General features: G+C 38.9%; 2 protein-coding genes across 9 annotated transcripts in view; one reads left to right on the top strand and one right to left on the bottom strand.

The window, feature by feature from the left end:
* The window catches only part of ME1 (malic enzyme 1), a 117,621-nt gene that overhangs the window by 58,814 nt on the left and 37,841 nt on the right, over positions 1-20,966 (top strand). For all 3 annotated transcript variants that reach the window (XM_083497471.1, XM_083497470.1, XM_083497469.1), the window contains one exon: positions 1,578-1,681. In XM_083497471.1, coding sequence (XP_083353597.1) covers positions 1,578-1,681 — 104 coding nt within the window. The remainder of the gene's footprint in view (positions 1-1,577; positions 1,682-20,966) is intronic.
* PRSS35 (serine protease 35) overlaps positions 1-20,966 on the bottom strand; it is a 152,417-nt gene that overhangs the window by 98,819 nt on the left and 32,632 nt on the right. For 2 of the 6 annotated variants that reach the window (XM_083497472.1, XM_083497476.1), the window contains exons 2-3: positions 18,742-18,791; positions 15,638-15,762 (exon numbers count right to left, since the gene is read on the bottom strand). In XM_083497472.1, the coding sequence (XP_083353598.1) occupies positions 15,638-15,643 (6 nt within the window). In that variant the 5' untranslated portion in view covers positions 15,644-15,762; positions 18,742-18,791. Of the gene's footprint in view, positions 1-13,539; positions 13,826-15,637; positions 15,763-18,741; positions 18,792-20,966 lie in introns of those variants that run through there. The other 4 variants (XM_083497474.1, XM_083497478.1, XR_014524672.1 and 1 more) reach the window with 3 other exon arrangements.

Raw genomic sequence — 20,966 nt, 5'->3', positions numbered from 1 at the left:
TTCTTTTAGAAAAACAAGGTGCTGATACTGTGTACCCTTGAGTACCCCTAGAATAAAGCACAGCTCCTTGCCCTGCTTGAACAGGAATTCCCCAAGTCTTACTGCATTCTAGCCCTTGCAGTGGCTTCAGAAATGAAGGGCAGATCATTGCATGTTAGCCTGGTACCCAACACGGCAGTTTTGCTAAGTTGTGGAGAAGGTAGGTTGAAGGTTTGCACCTGCACCTTGCTCTCTGCTGCCATGGGAATATTTATTGGTAGCCTGAGGGCAGCACTGATACACAACTTGGCCAGTTGCAGTCTGGATGATGAAAATGACCCCTTGCTATTTTTCTGAAAGGCAGAGTGTATCACTGCAATGGGAAGAGATTGTCGCCAACTTGTTCATGCAGTTGGAAGTGATGTTTGAAATAGCTATAATGAATCCATACTTGCTGATGGTTAGGCTTCAATAACAGTAAAAATGCCAGAACAGAAAATGCATTGGCTTCTTGTAATGTTCTTTGCATGAACATTAGCTCAGTTTTGACTTTAGCTCAGTTTTGACGTGAGCAGATAAGTGCTTGGGTTGTGTGTTTTTTTAATGCTATGGGTACTGCACATATTGGGATCTGTAAATTATAAGGTATGATTTGACATCTGCAACTCAAAGCCAGCCGTTATGCTGAAGCAAGAACATAATATGTACTCTGTAATTGGCATCTTCATTTTTTCCTTCCTCTATCACTATTTGAAAGGCGTTTCTGATCTACAAAATTTGACTTTATAATTTTGTGAATTTAACTTTCACTTCATCATCTAAGAATGGCAGAAAATGATTCCACACATTATGCTTTCAGTAATTTTGCCTTTATGGGCTAATAAATATATGTATGTATCTGTATTCTAATCTTGTTCATTCTCATGCTACGGGCATATCTACTCTACAAACCTGTATCAGTTTTTTACTTTCAAAACCTCTCACAAAGAATCTTGGGAATTGTAGTTTGATGAGGTGCTGAGAATTCTTATTAGAGATCAGTCTCTCCCCATGATTCTCTGGAAGGATGTGACTATAAACCAGTTAGGCAAAGCAGTCCTACTTGGATAGGGGAGGAAGAGTTAAAGGCAGACAATCTGCCCGATCCAAACCTCTGTTTAGTTTGTGCTGGCAGGGCAGAAGGAGGGTGTGGAGAGGCAATTTTCCTTTATTCAAAATCCCCCCTCCATTGGCTGCAGTGCCCAAGGGCTCACCCCAGGGCTGGCATACTTTTCTTCCAGCGCTCTGAAACATCTTCTTTCTGCTGTTGTAACATTGATATCTAAGGTGGGGCAGCCATGGAGGTTTCTGTTGCTGCAGGAAGGAAGCCTTTGTGGATGGTCCTCTTGCTCTTCCCACATAATTCCTTCTCTATCCATGAAAAAGGAGATCCACAAAATTCTATGACCTCTGGGACAATTTCCCTAGGACCATAGAATTGTGCCCTTAATTTCCAGTTTAGAGATGCCAATACAGTCTTTGTTTTTGGATTAGAAACACTCAAATGTTAACTTGTCTGATATATTTACCTTACTCGTTTTTATTTTCTTTTTTAACAGGAGTTGCTAAAAGATCCTTTGTATATTGGGTTGAGACATAAACGAATCAGAGGCCAAGCTTATGATGATCTTCTTGACGAATTTATGCAAGCTGTGACTTCCCGGTAATTGATTTTATTTGTGTATTTTACACTGTTGAATGCTTCTGAACTTCATGGTACTCAAGGAGGACTAATTAAGAAGAGATGGCATGTTTTTCTTTTTTGCAATTCTTAAAAACTTTATAAAATGCAGTTCAAGTTCATATATTTATAATGATGAGCTGCAATAAGTTTACTCGTGCAGAATGGCAAAAAGTTGGTGGAGGAAAACATAGCTATTCTTACTATACTGTGTAAAACACTTAATTTACATTGAAGAAAACCAGAATGAGATGAGGCATTCATTTCTGATGAATTCCATTGCCACAGTGCTGTAGAACATAGGGATCTGTCATTATGTGTAATGGCCAGACCCTATTCGCTACACAACCAAATAAGGATCATTTCACATGTTGCCAAGTTCCTGGAAGGCACTATTCTGTAGGGATTTGTGGGAAAGCCATACTTAAATCACACGGAGAGATGGTTGTGCATGTGGAGCTTTTCACTGCGTAGAATCAGGGCGTACCTGCTTTAGGGAATTCATGACTGATGAGATCTTTGCTCACATGTACACACATGAATAAATGAATGAATAAATAAACAAATGTTCAATCATTACATGTTTCAGGTTCCCTACAAGCTACACAGAAGGCTTGTATAGAGCTTTTTAAAAAACCAAACATATGATGCATACTTAAGTCTATAGGTGAAGGATTGCTGTTCCAGTGCTATAAAACAATCCTGAACAGCACACAGTTTCAGCAGCTGGAATCAATACTAGAGTTGTGCCATACCCAGGCCCATACATTTCAGGTATTACTTTGCTCCCCACCCTCCACCCCAAGAGACGCAGTTGTTGTTCTAGCTTCTTTCCGTGGGATGGAGGGAGTCAGAAATTTATGTGAGTGATGAGGTTTAGTACTTAGTAACGTTACAAAGTGTGCTCTTCCTTGCTAACTTAAAACAAAAAACAAAACAAAACAAAGTCCTTGCCTGGTATTGCAGCTACCCTTGGTTCCTAGAATATGATTTGATTTATTGATTTATTACCGTATTTTTCCTTCTACAATACGCCCCCATGTATAAGACACCCCCAATTTTGGGGGACTCCAATTTAAGAAAATGGGGGGAGATGGCCCCCATGTATAAAGACGCCCCCAAATTTTGGACATTATTTCTTAGGAAGAAAACATAGTCTTATACATGGAAAAATACGGTATATTTCTATGCCACTTTTCATTTGAATGAATCACAAAGCGGCTTAGAGACAATAAATAACAATAACGTAATAGAACATCACAAATACAGCACAAATCATATATGATTTAAATCAGGGAATGCCTGTGGAAGGACATTACATCATGAACTCCTCATGAGCATTCCTTTTAACTTAATTGTAATAATAATTGCGCTTCTCTCAGGAATTCCACAAGCAGACTTCCTGGCTGCCTATGCTTTGACATCCTCCATGGATATTCTAGAAAGTGCAGGCAACCAAGGAGGCTTCAGAGTGCCACACAAAGACTGTTTTTTAAAAAGTTAACAAGAAAAATATACTGTTGATTTGTGTTCATAGACTAATAAAGATTAAAAGATACACAAAAGCCATTTTGCAGAACTGTTGCCTTCCTCTCACTTGAGACAGAATTAGTAATTTCCATCCTCAACATATGATAGTATGCCTTAAGCATTGAGTGATACAGACGAATGCTGCCCATAGCACAAAGGGCATGTTTAGTTAAAAACCAGATGGCTCAATCAAGCATGCTCCATGGAACATAAAAAGTAAAATAAAATTGCTCATGAGTAGAAATCTTATGATCTTTGGCCTGGAATTCTTACCACATAGTTCATGCTTAACTGAGAGGGTTCAAAAATTTTCAGACACAAGACCTAAGCTTTACTATGGTTCCACACTGTGGCATTTACTCTGCAGTGGGAAGTAACATCATAAATTGATCACAGTTTCAGTTTCCAATTTTTAAGTATATGATATCTCATTTATTATATCTATTCTTTCATAAAAGCACAAAAGTATACAATATCTCATTTATTATATCTATTCTTTCATAAAAGGACAAAAATGCAGAGTTATTTTAAGCAGGACTGCATAAAATGTAACTATCATATTTTTAACAAAGTTTCTCTGTTTTACTTCCCTTGAATCAAGGCCAAAGTATACATTATATGCAGCCATGTGTATCTTTTCTCCAGCATTTTCTTCTTTTAAACAGAAAGCCTCCTGGATGAAAAACAGGGGTTTTCTTTGAAGGGGGGGAGTGGGCAAGTGACCAGAAGAAAAAGGGTTAAGAAGCCTCTCCCATTATGTCCCTCCATGGAGAAACTCACAGCCTTAGAGGCTGGTTTCTGGATTCCAACCCCCACCCCCATTATTGTTATTATTAAAGAAAATGTTGTATAAAAATACACATGGCTGTGTATAACATGTACTTTGGCCTTCAGTTGATATAAGACACACACACTTACTCTCGTACCCTTTTCTTAAATACGTACTATTCAGACGCATGAGACTATATTATAGCTTTAATGTTATTATTCTTTGACACCAATCAGATTTGAGATTTTTACATCTGTTTAGGTGTTCAAATTTTAGCTGTGCTGACATTCTATGCATATAACATGTGCAAAATCATTTTTCCTTAACTTTTATGGGCTCTGATGATCAAAGTGCTGGTTTCCATTCTTTGCAGCGGATCATGTGACATAGGCTTGGCTGTGGATTTAAGTCAAAATAATTAAATTAGTTGATTTAAATGATGCGACTTCTTATGCAAACCATGAGTAAGGGACACTCTGTGCTGGTTGAGCTGTACAACCATTGGCCATAGTAGATCAAACTTCACTGTAGTACTACTTTACCTATCCTACATAACCCCATAAGCCTCATTTCTACAGCAGCAGGTGCCAGTATCCCTTCTTCATGAACTTTTCAGTGATACCTGGCTTCTAGGCTTGATAGCTTTAGTACTACTTAGCTAACCAACTCATTTTGGATGTTGCACACTTGATTTCTTGCAGGCCATTTTTAGTCAACACTATCATTCCTTACCTATTCCTAGTTCTAATGCCATGTTTTGACTTTGGTTAAGCCCAAAAGGCACAGGTAAAAATCAAATTTAAAGTGTCAGTGCAAATCCCATGTAAAAGTAATCTTAGGGTATGATCTGTTCACAGGCTCTGAATGTGAGTTTGCAGTGTCTTAAAGGATCCGTAATGTCACAAGATTTAGAATTATCAAAAGTGCAGATCTCTAGGAGAGTTGGGTCATATTTTTTTTCTTGTTAGAAGGTTGCTTTTTAAAAATAAATAAATAAATAAATAAATAAATAAATAAAGAAGGAAGGAAGGTTCCACTGCAGGGGAGTGTTTGAATATTTGATTCTCATTAGATGAACAGGTTATTCACCCTTACTTTGCAGCATTCTTCCTCAAAGATAACTGAATTGCTGAAACTTTGCATCTTTCTCCACTGTGCTCTCAAACTGCTGTTTGAATCTCAACTTTGGATTCTTTTCTTCTTTTTGGTTAAGGACAAGACTATTCTATAGGCATATAATTTAAATAAAAAATGTACAGATTTTGGAATAGTGGTTTTGTTTAACATTTCATTAGAATTATTACAGGACTTGCCATTAATTTATTCATTTGGCACAGTCTTTTACTTCAGCAAGGGAATGTATTGGCAAAAAGTCAGCTAAACGTGACTCTTACTGGAAATTGTGAAGGAGTGGTTGGGCCGCACAGCACTTTCAAAAGCAATATTTAAACACTATTAAATTCTAGAGTTCTCTGTTTAATCAGATCTTGGGGCCATTCTGTATTCATGGTTACCACAAGTCCCATGGACTGATTTTTATCCAAGGAAATTATCCTGCAAGTTACTCCTTTGATTATAATCACCATGTGGGAAGAGCCAATTCTCTTGCCTACTTGCATACCTAGCCATCATGAAAATGGTGAGACTTCATGAATGGGGTGGAATTATTCAACAGTAGACGTGCAAGGTTCTAAAGCAGTTCTGTAAATATACCTCTGTCCATTTCATCTTATACTGATGAAATTGACTTTTGACTCAGGCTGTAACTACACAAATTACACAGTCAGTCCCACAGGACTGTGTTTTTCCTATTTCAGCAAAGTATTTGTTGTGTGAAATTGGTGTGGTAAAATCACCTCATGACAACAATTTTGCCAGATTAGGTTGGAGGACATTCTGTTGTGAGGATGATGCCTTCTATGGGCTTGATAGCCTTTCTCATGGTATTCCAGGAAAAGGAATTATCATGCCCTTCAGATCCACCCTGCGTATGGCTGTGTTTGATTGTCCCCCCCCCCCTTCTCTCATGAAAATCCCTTTGTCTCAGCCCTTAGTGTTTCCTGTCCGCCCCCTATTTGTGTCTCCTTCCATACTCTGCTGTGTCTCTCTCTGTGTTGGGATATCTGGGTTTTTCTCTCTGTCTCCCTTCCCTCACCACTGTGATTTTTCCTGCATGGCTATTGTCCCTGTGGCTTCCTTCTTCAGTTTATACTTGCCAATCTCAGATGGTGTCAGGCAGCAGACTCATGCAGTGTTTCCGTTACCTAGTATTGACAGTGGTGGCATGAATAACCCGCTTCCCCCCAATTCCTTGGGTTTCTTCCACACTAAGGGGGGATTTCCCCAAAAAACTCCAGGGGGAAGAAGGTGTCATCCTCTTCCATTATTACACTATATCAGTTTGGGCTGATGATTCAACACAAGTAGTGCTGCCTGTGACAAAAATGTATGACATTTGTTTTTCATTGCAGCAGCTGTAATATGTCACATTATTATTTCTGACTCTCAGGACTAGGTTTTTCATTTGTCCTCCCTGCTTCTCTCAAAATTACTTGCTGTGCTAGTCTTTATGCATCCTTTAGCAACCAAGCAAGACATTTATCATAAATGAATGACAAGGAACATACATGGCAATTTAGAAAATGGTTAGCACAGCAAAATATATATACACAGAACATCCCCAAGCTGTATATTATGGGATGAGCAAGCCAAGCAGTTGTGCAATATTTTGTCTTTGACAAATTTAGCTGCATAGTGTGCTTTCCAGCTAGAGTTTTTTTTTTTTTTTAAAGTGCAAGCAGATAAGTAGCCATTGACATGTCTAAATAACTGGTGCATTTACACTTAGAGAGTACTAACAGCAGATGACACAGTAATGGGGGTTCATGTGCATTGAATAGTTGTGTGGAACAGGGGTGGGCAGGCTTCAAGTTTATGTTTCAATTTTTAAAAAACTAGAACCCCAAGGTTAATGTCCTGGAACCAGGTGCCAAAAGAGTGGCTCAGAGGTGTATATTATACCTCCAAGTGTCCTGTTTTAAGTGGGACATCCCAGATTGACAGAAGCCACCCAGGCTTCTGATCCGAATCTGGGATGTCCTGGATGTCCTGTTTTGGCTCCCATGCTCTGGCTGTGCCAGAGCACGGGACCAAAAGACAGGCATTTATTGGTTCTGAGCTATGGCAAGAATCCATTGGCTCACACCAGAGTGTGGGACCAAAAACAGGAAAAAACTTAGGTTGACCTTGCCACTCTTCCTCCTTCGTGGTGCCAAAGGAGGAGGCTGTGTCCTCCCCTAGGCTGTGCCAGTTGGTGCAGCGTCTCCTGAGGCAACGGAGACTGCAGAGGAGGAGGAGGCTAGTGGACAAAGGTAGGAGGGGGGAGGGAGGGGCAAGTGGGTGAGCAATGAGGTCAGTGGGATGGAGGTATGGTATGTGTAATAGATTATTTGAATCATTGAATTGTACACTTGGAAGGGACATTGAGGATCATCTAGTCAAACCCCCTGCAATGCAAGAATATGCAGCTGTCCCATATGGGGATCAAGCTCGCAATCTTGGCACCATACATGGTTAGGATGACCTGTGTACATATTCAGCCCAGAAACCGAGTGTTCAGTTTCACATACAAATTATAGCTTGTCCCCTGTTTTCTTTATTCCAGTGGCTTAATTTAGGGAGAAACAAAGCTCTTTTTCTTATTGCTGTGGTTAAGCAAGTGAGAAGCTATATTGCAAATCACTCTGAGATCTGCTAGTGGGTTTTGACTGATGTTCTGCCTGCCCTGGGTGAAGAAGAGGGAATTGGGGGCAGGAGGATGAAGAAAACTGTTACAGGTTCTTGGGAATATGGAATAAAAGATTGGTTTAAATTAAGTTACCAGGCAGCCTTCACAGTGATGCAGAGTCTTTCTTCTAATAGGTCAGATAATTACTTGGCTGAGAAAAGATAGCTTGATTTCTGAACTGCAAGAGTTAATTAATTATTTGACTGATTTATTCCCTAGCTGTGCTTGGCATCTGTAATATTCATGACACTTTTTAGAAAATCCACACATCATTCCCAGCTTCTGCATTTATAATCACTGTGATTTATGCACAACTGTAAAGTAGATTAGATTGGAAACACTGGAAAATGAACTGTAGTCATCATCATGCCTGCTACACTATATATACTTGGGTAACTGACACTTCATTTGACATCCACTCTGAAGCCAGCTCTAAGTTAAGTCTATAAAAAGCCCACATACTGTCTTTAGCGATTGTGTTTCATAAATAAAGCTTCCTGGTTCCTTAATATGAAGTTGTTTAAATTGAAAGAGCACTAAATTTTTAAGGCTCTAGTCCTGAACATGCTTACTAGGGAGTAAATTCCATTGAACTCAGTAGTTCCATTGAACTTACTTGGAGTAAACATACATAGGAATCCACCAAATACTAGAATTGTGTATGACTGGTGCCCACATAGCACAGTACTGTTAAGAAATTAAGTATGGACCTAGTTTTTGATATGTTAACCGTCAGAACTTGAAATCAGAATTTGAAGTGGGTTTGCAAACTCTGGTTAATATGGGACCTAGTTAGCACTGACCATGGTGGAGGTTTAATGCTACACAATGCTGCAGGCAGACTAGTAAATTAAGAGAGAATTCAAAGTACACAGCAAATATAGGAGCACTCAATCCCATATACTGCTCCCAGGAGCTTGCCATTTTAAGACGGGCAGTATAATTCTTGCTTCATTTTTTTTTTATGTTGTCTTTTCTCAGCATTTTCACTAGTGGCTGTTTAATGCTTTGTCTATGTGAAATTATTGTGAGTGAACATGAGAACTGAAAGGTGAAGTGGTTCAGTTATATTTTTATTAAAAGCAAATTTGGGTTAAAGAAGGGTTTGTTCAGACTGGGGGCGGGGGAAGCAAATTTGGGCTCCATGACACTGATGCAGAGGTCCTATGTTTCTTCCTTCATAACTGCTGTTCATAACTGCTGTTCCATTCAGCAGTTAGAACAATATTGGTGCCTATTATTTAACTGATCTTACCAGAGGGAAATTATGGCTTTGTTTCCTACACAGTATAGTGTATCATCCCCTACATGAAAGCAAAGTATTGCATTAAGTTTTTTAAAAGGAACTTAAGTTAGTATATTTTGGAAATAACAACAGAAATCTCCCTTAACTGCCTGTACTTGTTTTATCACTGATGGATAACTTCAAAGTTAGTTAAAGGTAAAGGGACCCCTGACCATTAGGTCCAGTCGTGGCCGACTCTGGGGTTGCGGCGCTCATCTCGCTTTATTAGCCGAGGGAGCCGGTGTACAGCTTCTGGGTCATGTGGCCAGCATGACTAAACCGCTTCTGGCGAACCAGAGCAGTGCACGGAAACGCCGTTTAACTTCCTGCTGGGGCAGTACCTTTTTACAGTGGTACCTCGCAAGACGAATGCCTCGCAAGACAAAAAACGCGCAAGACGAAAGAGTTTTCTGTTTTTTGAGTCGTTCCGCAAGACGAATTTCCCTATGGGCTTGCTTCGCAAGATGAAACGTCTTGTGAGTTTTTGCGAGTTTGTTTCCTTTTTCTTAAAGCCGCTAAGCCGTTAATAGCCGCTAAGCCACTAAGCCGTTAATAGCCGCTAAACCGCTAATAGTCGCTAATAGCCGTGCTTCGCAAGACGAAAAAACCGCAAGACGAAGAGACTCGCGGAACGGATTAATTTCGTCTTGCGAGGCACCACTGTATCTACTTGCACTTTGATGTCCTTTCGAACTGCTAGGTGAGCATGAGCTGGGACCGAACAACGGGAGCTCACCCTGTTGCGGTGTTTCGAACCGCCGACCTTCTTATCGGCAAGTTAGTAGCCTTTCCCTATTGCCAGTTTTATCATACTTTGAGTGGCAACTGGAAAAGCGAGTAAATATATATAGGGTTTGATCTATACAGATTTTAATAAGAAAGCAAGTTAAGAAATTAAGAGTAGAGGACATATGGAAATACTTCGCAAAGCAAATCCATCTGGAAAAACCAAAATATTCTTTTTAGAAACGAATTGAAGAGTCCTATACAATTTAAACTGCTTCTTTACATTATAATTGCTGTGTCTTTGATCACAGCATTCCTTTTTTTTGTCTAAGTCAGTTATAATAACTTGCATAAGAAAACTGCCAAAGCTCATTCTTTATTACTTATATTCTGAAAAATAAAGTTGTAATTCCATTATGTTAAAGGCTTTTACAAAAAAATTATACAATGCAATTTGTATAAAAGCTACAATTTGAAAAAAGAAAGAGATAGCGACAAATTCAGTTGTTCTCTTGGGCTGCTTTCATTGTCAACAACTTCTCTTTAAGTCCTGATGTGGAAAATTTACAAGGATCCCTGCCCACTGCTCATCTTCCACCAACAATAAATTACACCTAGTGACCCAGCACTTGCAACTCCCCTCCCACAGCATCCCAGTTCATACTTTGAGAAGAACCTAGGCCAGGGGTCACCAGCCTTTTTAGATCCATGGGCACATTTGTGAACTGCAGAAAGGGTCATGGGCACCATATAAACAATGCAATCTAGCACACACTGCAACCTATTCTATTGGATACAAAACAATGCTTCTTTCAAGCCGAATTTCAGCAGGAGAAGGAAAGGCTGCAAGTGTTAGGGAAGGCCTCTGCAGGTGCAGGTGCACCTGCAGACATTGTGTTGGCAACCCCTGACCTCAGCACTAACACCAAATTTCACCATATGTACATGGTTGTAAGAGTCCTGAAATAAAAGCATGCATTAAACTCATGCCCTGCCAATTATTACTTTCATCTTCTCTTGCACTTCCAGCTGTATAGAAAATCCATCTTTTTCTTAGTTGTATGGTGAAAATCAATGTTTATGGAGCTGGTCTTGTCCTTTGACATTTGCTGCTTCCAGTAGCCTTTTCATGGCAGTATTTTGTGTTCCCTTTTATTGTTTTTTATTTTATTGTTATATTCCATCTTTTAATACTAGCTAGTTTCTCCAATGCAGCATACAATCGTTTTAAAATACAAATATGGTCTACTTAGTTAAACTCGTAAACATGCTAGAGAAAGGAGATAGCATGGGAATATATTTATTGAGCAATTGAGGGTTAATGGAATGACAGAATACATGACAAAGTGTGTTCCTATTCTATGAAATTAGCGATGGCATATTTTGTGGCGGTCTTTTGAGGTTAAAGCACAATAAATTTGTTATCCTACTGCTGGTGGTGCTATAGGCATTTTTAGATTGCATTCCTTATATTACTAGTACACTGAATGTTTGTTGTTGCTTTAGTCCAGGGGTCAGCAAACTTTTTCAGCAGGGGGCTGGTCCACTGTCCCTCAGACCTTGTGTGGGGCTGGACTATATTTTGGAAAAAAAACCTGAATGAATTCCTATGCCCCACAAATAAGAGATGCATTTTAAATAAAAGGACACATTCTACTCATGTAAAAGCATGCTGATTCCCAGACCGTCCATGGGCCAGATTTAGAAGGCGATTGGGCCGGATCCGGGCCCGAGCCTTAGTTTGCCTACCCATGCTTTAGTGTATTCTATTTAATTATCATGTTCAGTGTTTCTTTTCTCCTTGTATTAATATTTTCTGTAAGATTGTTTATATGGATGACAAAAAGCAAATGATACATGAATAAAGAAAAAGGTGCTTTCACCTATATTAAGTGATTTTATAGGGTCAGGCAGGCCTTGGTAGCACTGCAAAATGATTAGTAGGGAGAGATTGGGAGGAAGGGGACACAGCACTTGCTGACATTGCTATTTTTGCTGTATAAAAAGACTCAAGGCTACTTTTTCACTGCAGTGTTTGAAAGTTCCCAACTTACTTTACCGAGCAATACTACAGTCATCATACTGGTAAAGGGTTAGCATCTTCTGGGCTGAAGCCAAACTGACTACTCAGCATTGGACTTTTTTTTTTTAAGAGCTTGCCAAGAGACCACAGAAGCTGTAAATTATGGATGGAAAATATTTTTAAAGGACAGTATTTTCAGACTAAATTTACCAAGTGCAGCTGGTTTGCTATATTTTCCAAATCAGATTTAAAAATATGATCCAGCTGCTTGCATTTTGCAATTAGCTAACATCCCGACATTATGTCAAAAATCCTAAACTGACTTCCTGGCTTACTAGACGCAGGGGACAGTAGGCATTAGCCTGGAGTCAGTGGTAAGTTGAACTTTACAATATTTTGGGAGGAATTCAACATCTCACAAAGTTGAAGCCCCTTAGCAGTGTACAAGTTGCACTAGCGGAATGGCTTATGCAACAAAAGGGCAGGACCCCTGCATGGTTCTTGTGGTTGCGCAACACATTGCTGTAATTTGGATGCTTCCTGTAAATTTCTGCCAGTGCAAGTGTTGTGCTGAATTTCATATTGCGCAGCTATTGTTCTCAACTTCAAACTGGTAGTCAGGGAACATTGAATCCGGACCTTTGTACGAGAACACAAATGCATAGGTGCCTTCACATCCTCATTTTTGTTTAGTATACAGATCTCATGAGAAACCAGTTGAGATATCTTGTATTGGAATGCCCATTTCTTATTTTAATTAATGTTCTGTTCTAGCAGGGTAACTATGTCATTCCATTAAGCTACTAAAGATTTTTATGGCATACCTTGCCAATCTATTTTCACCCAGTCATGCAAGTTGGTCAGATCTTTAATATGGAACTTGAAGCTCAGAAAGCAAAAGGCAATACATCTTAACATAATACAGAGTCAGAATTGTGGGTCTTCCAAGATCCAAGATTCCATTTAGACCAATCACCGCACTGACACAGGAACTTGTTGTGCCTATGTACTTCAACTACAGTGGTGCCTCTCAAGACGAAATTAATCCGTTCTGCGAGTCTCTTCGTCTTGTGGTTTTTTCGTCTTGTGAAGCACGGCTATTAGCGGCTTAGCGGCTATTAACGGCTTAGCGGCTTTAAGAAAAAGGAAACAAACTCGCAAGAACTCGCAAGACGTTTCGTCTTGCGAAGCAAGCCCATAGGGAAATTCATCTTGCGGAACGACTCAAAAAACGGAAAACTCTTTCGTCTTGCGCGTTTTTCGTCTTGCGAGGCATTCGTCTTGCGAGGTACCACTGTACTAGAATAATACTACATAGACTTGGTCTGCTTCTAGGGAACCATCTGATCAGAAAGCAGGAAGGACCAAATAAGTTGTGCAATGGCTCAAGCATGTCTGCCATTGTTCCTTCCCTTCTCAGTTCCCTACCAGTTCTGCATAGGATTGATCTTTATTTGAGCTTTCCAAGATCATTCCATGGAAAGTGTGCTGCTTAAATACTTGAACACTTGTAATCAAATAATCCAAATGCCAGAAAAAATATAGGCTTTGGTAATATTCTAACTTTGACGTTCTGCAGAAGTGATAGGCTACAAATTCAAGGCTTTGCCAAAAGAGACAAATAACAAACAAACAAATAACATTTTACTTCATGAAGTTAAATATTTTCCTTTAATTTGGCTCCAGTATTATAATAAATCAGCATATTCTGAAAGCCCAATTCAAGATCAAAGCCTTATTGCACACTGAATACCGTTTACTGAATATTATTGTGCACTGAATAGTTTTCTTTTTTCATGGTAACCAGTTTATCTTAAGACTGATTAGCTGTATTTTCTTAATGGCAACAACACAGAACAGCAAGCATATTTAATCATATATATAAAGTTTCTAATGAACCTTGTAGGTATGAGAAACAGCTTTTCCCAAAATCATGTTGTGATTTCCAAGGGTGAACTTTATTTTGGCTTTCAAATTATTTTTTTTCCATGAGCATTCACCAATGTCTAATGTAAAAGAGAAACATATAAATCAGCCAGTGTGTGTCCTAAATCAACTTTACTTTCAACTTAAATTCTGCAATAGTGACTTTATACATAACCTATAACTTGCCCTTTCATTTGCGAGGTGATATTTGGAAGGGACAAATGGTGGCTTTCACTTAACCTTAGTCAATTAAGTTTGAAACATGATTGCTATTTACATTATAGCCTCAGGAAATGACCAATGAGGGAAGCAGCTTTATTTAATTTGTTTCATTCCGTGTCAAGTCTTTGTAATAAATTTAACTTCACTAACTCCAATGAGGTTGGAAATATTACGAGGAGACGAGCAACCATTCCTACCTACATCTACCTCTGACTGGTGCACAAGCAAGGCTGGATTCCAGATACCTGGTTTTCTGATTGGTACCCAGCTCAAGAACATGCTTCTTCTCATTTTCACCATGTTACAGCATATGTTACATGTGCTGACCTTAACTATACCTTAACTGTGTTGACCTTAACTGACCTTAACTATCCACACTGACATGAACCCAGGTTCCCATCTTTACAAAGGATTAGGGTTAAAAGCATACATTTAAAACACATTCAAAGCACATGACTATCCCTATAGAATCCTGGGTACTGCAGTTTTGTAAAGGAGGTGGAAATTGTAGCTCTGAGAGGAATACTACAGTCCCCAGGTTTGTTAGGGAGAAAGTAATGTGCTTTAAATGTATGGTGTGAATACACCTGCTGTTTGATTGGATAATGTGTTATGTGGCTATAAGGGGTACAGATGTAATGCTGGAATGTGGTGAGGCTTATAAATGAGAGGAGTGGGGAACAGTGGAGGCAGTTTGTGTTCCAGTGTCTACCTCCTATTTTACAGAACTTGACCTCAGTACAGATGCCTTACTTGCCAAGTGGTATAGTTTTCTACCACTGGTGTGCTAGGTCTTTTCCGTCGATGGAAATGTGGCAACCTTCAGCCAATCAAAAAAGTAGCACTAAGTTTCTGTTTCCTAAGAAAATGATTTTTGTTACATATTCCCTGAGAACCTTGCTGGCCCTTCTGGTTTCTGTTCTGCTGGATTACTTTTGGTTTCTGTTATTGGCCTCCCCCTTGGCCCTCAGAAAGGGTTGGGTTCAGCAGCACCCGCAAGCTGCTCACCTGATCACAAAAAGGCACTACTACAACTCTTTTGTTTATATTATCAGTGTACTTTTAGGGTTTCCAAATCATGTAACATTTGCAGAAGCATAATAATTAGATCAGAATAAGCAGCATAATTCTGAGCTGCCCTCTGGCCCAGAAAGGCTTTCCTCCAGGAAAGTGCAGGCACTCTCAATAGAAGTAGTCTCAGAGATCACTCTAAGCCTCTTGTTGACTGGCTGGATGTGCATCTGTTTGTGTACATTGAAAGAAATAGGTTTCAGATTCTCCCCCGTGGACACCCATGCGTGGAGAAGGAGCAAAGCTGTCACAATCTTCTCTTTAGCACCCTGAATGTGCACACATTCATGGTAAGCCATGGTTTGACCTAGTGTTACATATGAACAACGTGTGTGTGTGTGTGTGTACTGAAAAAATTATTTTGAAATAAGTCTTCACTACATAGCAATAAAACAAATCATTAACTAGGGGTGAACTACAGCAACCACAAAATAAGATAAATCAGGCACAATCTTTCAAATTACTTCAGGTTACCATATTTTGAAAAGCAAAACACATTCTACTTGTAACTATGGATCACTAAGATGACTCTACCCATGAAAAAGAGGGCATATGACAACCCTACATGCCAAATGTATTAAATAAACAAGCAAACTTACCCACATTAACCATATGGTAGCTTGGTCATCTGTACTGACAAGTTCTTCCCTTATCTTTTTTTCTACTGGAGGCTATAGTGCATGGTGTGTTTCAGCAGCTTTTCCTTTGTGCAAAGGCTGTTGCTCTGTATGTAGGGAACAGAGGCAGAAAGTAAATGGTTCCATAGTCCACCAGTTTAATGGTTAGAAGAGAATGGTTACTGTACAATGTGGATGATTTGGCAGTTTGCACATCCAGGACAGGCTGTGTATCTGTGATAAGAGTCAACTTGTTCCCCATTTGTGGAATTCTATTTCGAGCAAGGTTCACCTGGTGCCTTCATTATATATTTTTAGGCACCAGGAGAAAACATTCTTCTTCAACCAGGCCTTTTCTACAGCCTTTTAAATGTGTCTGTGGATAGGGGGGACATTATTGTTTTGCTGTTTTGTTTTACTTACTTACTTGTTTTTAGCCTGTATTTTATTCTGTGAACCGCCCTGAGATCTTATGATGAAGGGCAGTATATAAATCTAATAATAATAATAATAATAATAATAATAATAATAATAATAATAATAATATGATACTTGTTGATTCAATGCACACATCTGATTGGTGTTACTGATTAGCCACAATTCATGTGATAAACAATAGTGAGTAACCAAGAATTCAACTGTCTTTAGGGTGAATTCTAAATTGATTGCATTGAATTAGCCTTGCTTAGTGCAAAATGCAAAGATCTTCCATTCCATGTGCGAATAAGAGCTGTGGGTGCTCGGAAAGGCACTAATCACTGGCACCATGGGGTTAATAAGCGTTTGGCTAAAATAGTTGAAAAGGTTGCTCTCTCAGTTGATATGTTTGTTCAGTTGAGACTTGTTGGCAGATGATTTAAGTAAAGCAACAGAGGCTGTGTCAAATAACTGTATTTCACAGAACACATGGCATGATGAAACTGAACATAGCCTGTGCTCCAAAGAAAACTGCAAAGACTAGCTCTAATTTTAAATGGGTGCTGCCATAGCTTATTCTGCAACAAAAAACAAAAACTGTTTAAAAACATTTGAAGGGTGTGGGCTTTTGTTCAGGTTTTTTGTTTGAGTGGAAGATTCATCCTGAGAAAAGCATGCCTTTTAAGTTGTTAAATACTGCCACTTTTATGTGGGGGGATGTTGTAATGCTGTAGTGTTCATGAGGAAAATATGTGCTTACATTTAGCTGTTCAATCTCTTCTTAAGGAGTTAGTAGAACTGTGATATATTGGGAGTGGTGCAGTATATATAGAACTTCTATGGTGTCAGAGATTTTTGGCTATTTGCTGATTGAATAATGTTGTGCATGTATTTTGTGTCTTATCTGTATATGTAGACATATAGTTGGGACAATGGAAAATGTGTTTGCTCTTGTTATTGATAGTAATAGTAATAGTAATAGGCAGACCCTCTCTTGTGCTATGTTCTGCTTAGAAGTGGTCCAGTGGAAAAAATAGCCTAGTGGATGTCTAGTGGAGTACATCTAAACTCAATCCATTTTTTAAATGAATTAGAATTGAATTGGCAAGGCCCTGGAGATCTCCTCTCACTTGTATAGGTACATGTTTGAGTCGCTTTCTTCCAAAGAATAAAACTTCATATAAAATAATAATCACGGGTCCATTTTCTGTCTTTTTGTATTCTGATCTGTTGTAAATCATGAATAGGAACAATAATGAATTCAGAGTTAGGTACTGAATATAATGATAGAATGACAACACGGCTGTATTTTTCCGCTTAACTCAGTATGATCCCTGAGCCTTTAGATGAAGGCTTTAGATGTCACTGAAGATTTATATACACAATCTCAGTGTGAAGTTTTTTCTTCCCTAGAGAGTGGAAGATTTTGGAACAGTAAGCATGTCTGGTATGTTGTGGTCTTTAATGTATCAGTTTGTTCTAACAACTGCTCCCTCCCTACCTGACAAGTAGCACAGAAACTGAACCAAGATGTTACAGCAGGTCCCGGAGGCTGCTTTGATAATAACTTGCATCTTCTCCTCAAACACGAGGAAGTGAAATAGGTGCAAAAAGGAGTTCATTGAAATTTTCTTTTGTTTTTATTCATGGTTAGAACTGACCCTAGAATAATACAGAAGGGGGGACGACGACGTAATTGGCTGAATGCAAAGGACTCAGCAAGATGTTATCTTTGTAGTTTATTTTAGAGCAAAGTGATTAATACATTGCATGTGAGAAAGAGAAGGCCAGACATCTTTCCACAGACATCTGTTTATAATTTAAATACTGCAAGATATCTAAAAACACACACTGTATGTGTGTGTTTCTGACTCAGATCTGTAGCCACATACCCTGCTGTCCAAAGGATTGCTCCTACGCTATTTTTTCCTTCTTGTATGTTCCCAGTGTCTTGTGTTTTGTTGACAAGTGATTCCCACTCCCATAAAGGCTCCCAATGAAAAAGTGTAATGAAAACCTTGAGAATTTCTGTAGTTCTGCTGTAACTCTTTAATCACGTGACTACACTGACTAACTTTAAAGTGCCAACGGAACTTTGTGCAGGAGTGTGTGTGTGTGTGTGTGTGTGTGTGTGTATGATAGAGCGCGTGTGAGAGAGTTGGCCCCTTGAATTGTCAATCATGTAGCCACTTGTATATTCTGTTCCTTTCTTCGGATTTCCTCTTTTTTAGCTACTACAGTGGTACCTCCATTTACAAACTTAATTTGTTCCAGAGGTCTGTTCTTAAGCCGAAACCGTTCTTAAATGTAGGCATGTTTTCCCTAATGGGGCCTCCTCCGTTCGGATTCCGTTCATCTTCCGTGGCAAAGTTTGCTAGCCGGAACACCTACTTCTGGTTTTCGGAGGTCATTCCCCGAAGTGTTCGTTAACAGGACTGTTCTTAGACCGAGGTACCACTGTATCGTCTAATGACAGATAGTATTATCTCTACATATATACCTCAACAAATACATATTGTAGTAACACTGCTGTACAACTTGCAGGTATAATTGCCCAAGTCAAGTGTTTAAATTTAATCTACATGGTTCAGGGTATTGAAACTGCGCTTATGGAACTGATTTGTTCCCATTGCAATTATTTATCTTCCCTTGAATCTGTAAGTGCTTACTTTGGATATCTCTGAAGAGCTGTTACTTGCAAAATATTACCTCCTCTCTACTGAAATAAATAAAACATTTTTTAGTCAAAACCTATATTTTGAACAGCTTTATCTCTGCACAGCTTTGTCCAGATGAGATCTAAGACACTAAATCAGTAATACTTTATACAATACAGTAATATTGCAACTGTTATCACATTGTTAAAAATAGGACTGCGAGGGCAAAATGTTAAAAACAAGAGTATCTATGAAGTTTAAAATGTTAAAAACAGGGGATCTCAGCTAGTGATTACATTCTTAAATAAGGAATATATACAGTGGTGCCTCACAAGACGAAATTAATCTGTTCCGCGAGTCTCTTCGTCTAGCGGTTTTTTCGTCTTGCGAAGCAACCCTATTAGCGTATTAGCGGTTTAGCGGCTATTAAAGGCTTAGCGGCTATTAAAGGATTAGTGGATTAGCGGCTAAAAGGCTATTAGCGGCTTAGCGGCTTAGAAAAAGGGGAGGAAAGCAAAAAAAAATTGGAACACTTGCAAGACGTTTTCGTCTTGCAAAGCAAGCCCATAGGGGAAATCGTCTTGCGAAGCAGCTCAAAAACGGAAAACCCTTTCGTCTAGCGGGTTTTCTGTCTTGCGAGGCATTCGTCTTGTGGGGCACCACTGTATTATGTTACATAGGGTTTTAGCATCCTGAAATAAGGAATGTCCATTATGTACCACAGACTAATACTGATCAAGAACTAAAAGACATCCCCTTAAAATATGTAACACCTTTAGGAGCCTTCGTTTGCCAGTTGCTCTTTATTTAATGCCAGGATAGTATCCATATAACTTAAACCTAAATAGTTTCATGCACAATCCCAGTTTTGCATCACTTTTAGCTCATATTGTAAGATCTGGTTTCCGCTTATGCCGGCAGGGTTGCAAGGTACAAGGAACATGTTGGCATATGTACATATGTTCTGGGAGCCGGTTGTAATGAAGATTGGTATAATTGTTGGCAAATAGGCCACTCTGGATGATAAGATATGTCTTTTATCCATTTTTGTTCATGCCAATGCTGACCTTACTTCTCAGTGTTTAATTCTATATCAGTTGGTTGTCACTCATCTAGTGATCTCTCAAGGGTGGAAGGATGCATCTTGTTATTTTGTGGATCTATGGTTTAAAAACGTCATGTTCAATGCTGTTTCCGAAAAACTAACTCATACAATATGTGCCTCCAGGGCTGTTGCAGAACCCTCTGACTTTGCTTCTGCTTAGAGTTCCATTTGGTTTATATGAGCAAACCATCTCATGGTTGGCACGTTCCCATTAAATAGGAGTTTATTTGGCAACATTCATGAAGATTTGGTATGTTTGATACAAATATGAACCTTGTATTTCACTATAGAATATATTTTATGTCACACATTCTTTTTTTAGGCTTTGTATGATTACTATTTTATTATCTTGTAATTTTATTCGTCTTGTTTTTATGGCTGTTTTTAAGTACAGATAAGGTGAACCCACAAAATCAGCATTTAGCAGCAATGAGCCCTTTGGAACTTTCTTTTTTGTTAAGGCTCCTTTTAAGGAAAGGGCTGGTCCTGTGGTATTTTAAAAAAATAAAGAAAAAAATTAATATCCACATTGCAAAAATCATACCTGCTTTTGCCAAGTATTTAACACTTATGTGGAATGAGAAAGTCAGTGAACAATTTTTATACATCTTACATCTACAGAATTTTTATGGGGCTCTGTAATCTTCTGTTGAGCTCAAAGTTGAGAATGGGGTACCTAGTGAGGCAGCCGCTGGTGCTATTTTGCCGAAAGCCAAGTCAGCTAAGCCACCATCCCTGTCATGTTAAATGAAGATGGGAGTTTACATTTAGGCACATCTCACAGTCCAGGTTTTTAGAAAATTGCTGGTGTGTACTAAAAAAAAAAGGCCCTTAGTTTCTTGGTTTTTAGTTTGCTAGGAAGCATACCAGAGTCTAATAATATCCAGTAATTGTTACTACTTTCATTCAGTTCCAGAAGCAGAGGGATGTTTAAATGCTTTCTAGGTGAAGGCACAACAATTTCAGCAATATAAAATTGGCTCGATTCCTAGTTTTGCATTGAAAAGTAATAAAGCATGAGATACTGAGTGGAATCGTATGTCAGTAAAATTGTTCTACCTGAACAGTGTTGGAAGATTTTCGCATCTACTAGACTGAATGCACTTCCAAGATCTCATTAACTCAATCCCTA

The sequence above is a fragment of the Podarcis liolepis genome (genome assembly GCF_965112155.1).
Source record: "Podarcis liolepis genome assembly, chromosome: 3".
NCBI classification, from domain to species: Eukaryota; Metazoa; Chordata; class Lepidosauria; order Squamata; family Lacertidae; genus Podarcis; species Podarcis liolepis.
This window is presented reverse-complemented; position numbering and strand designations above follow the sequence as displayed.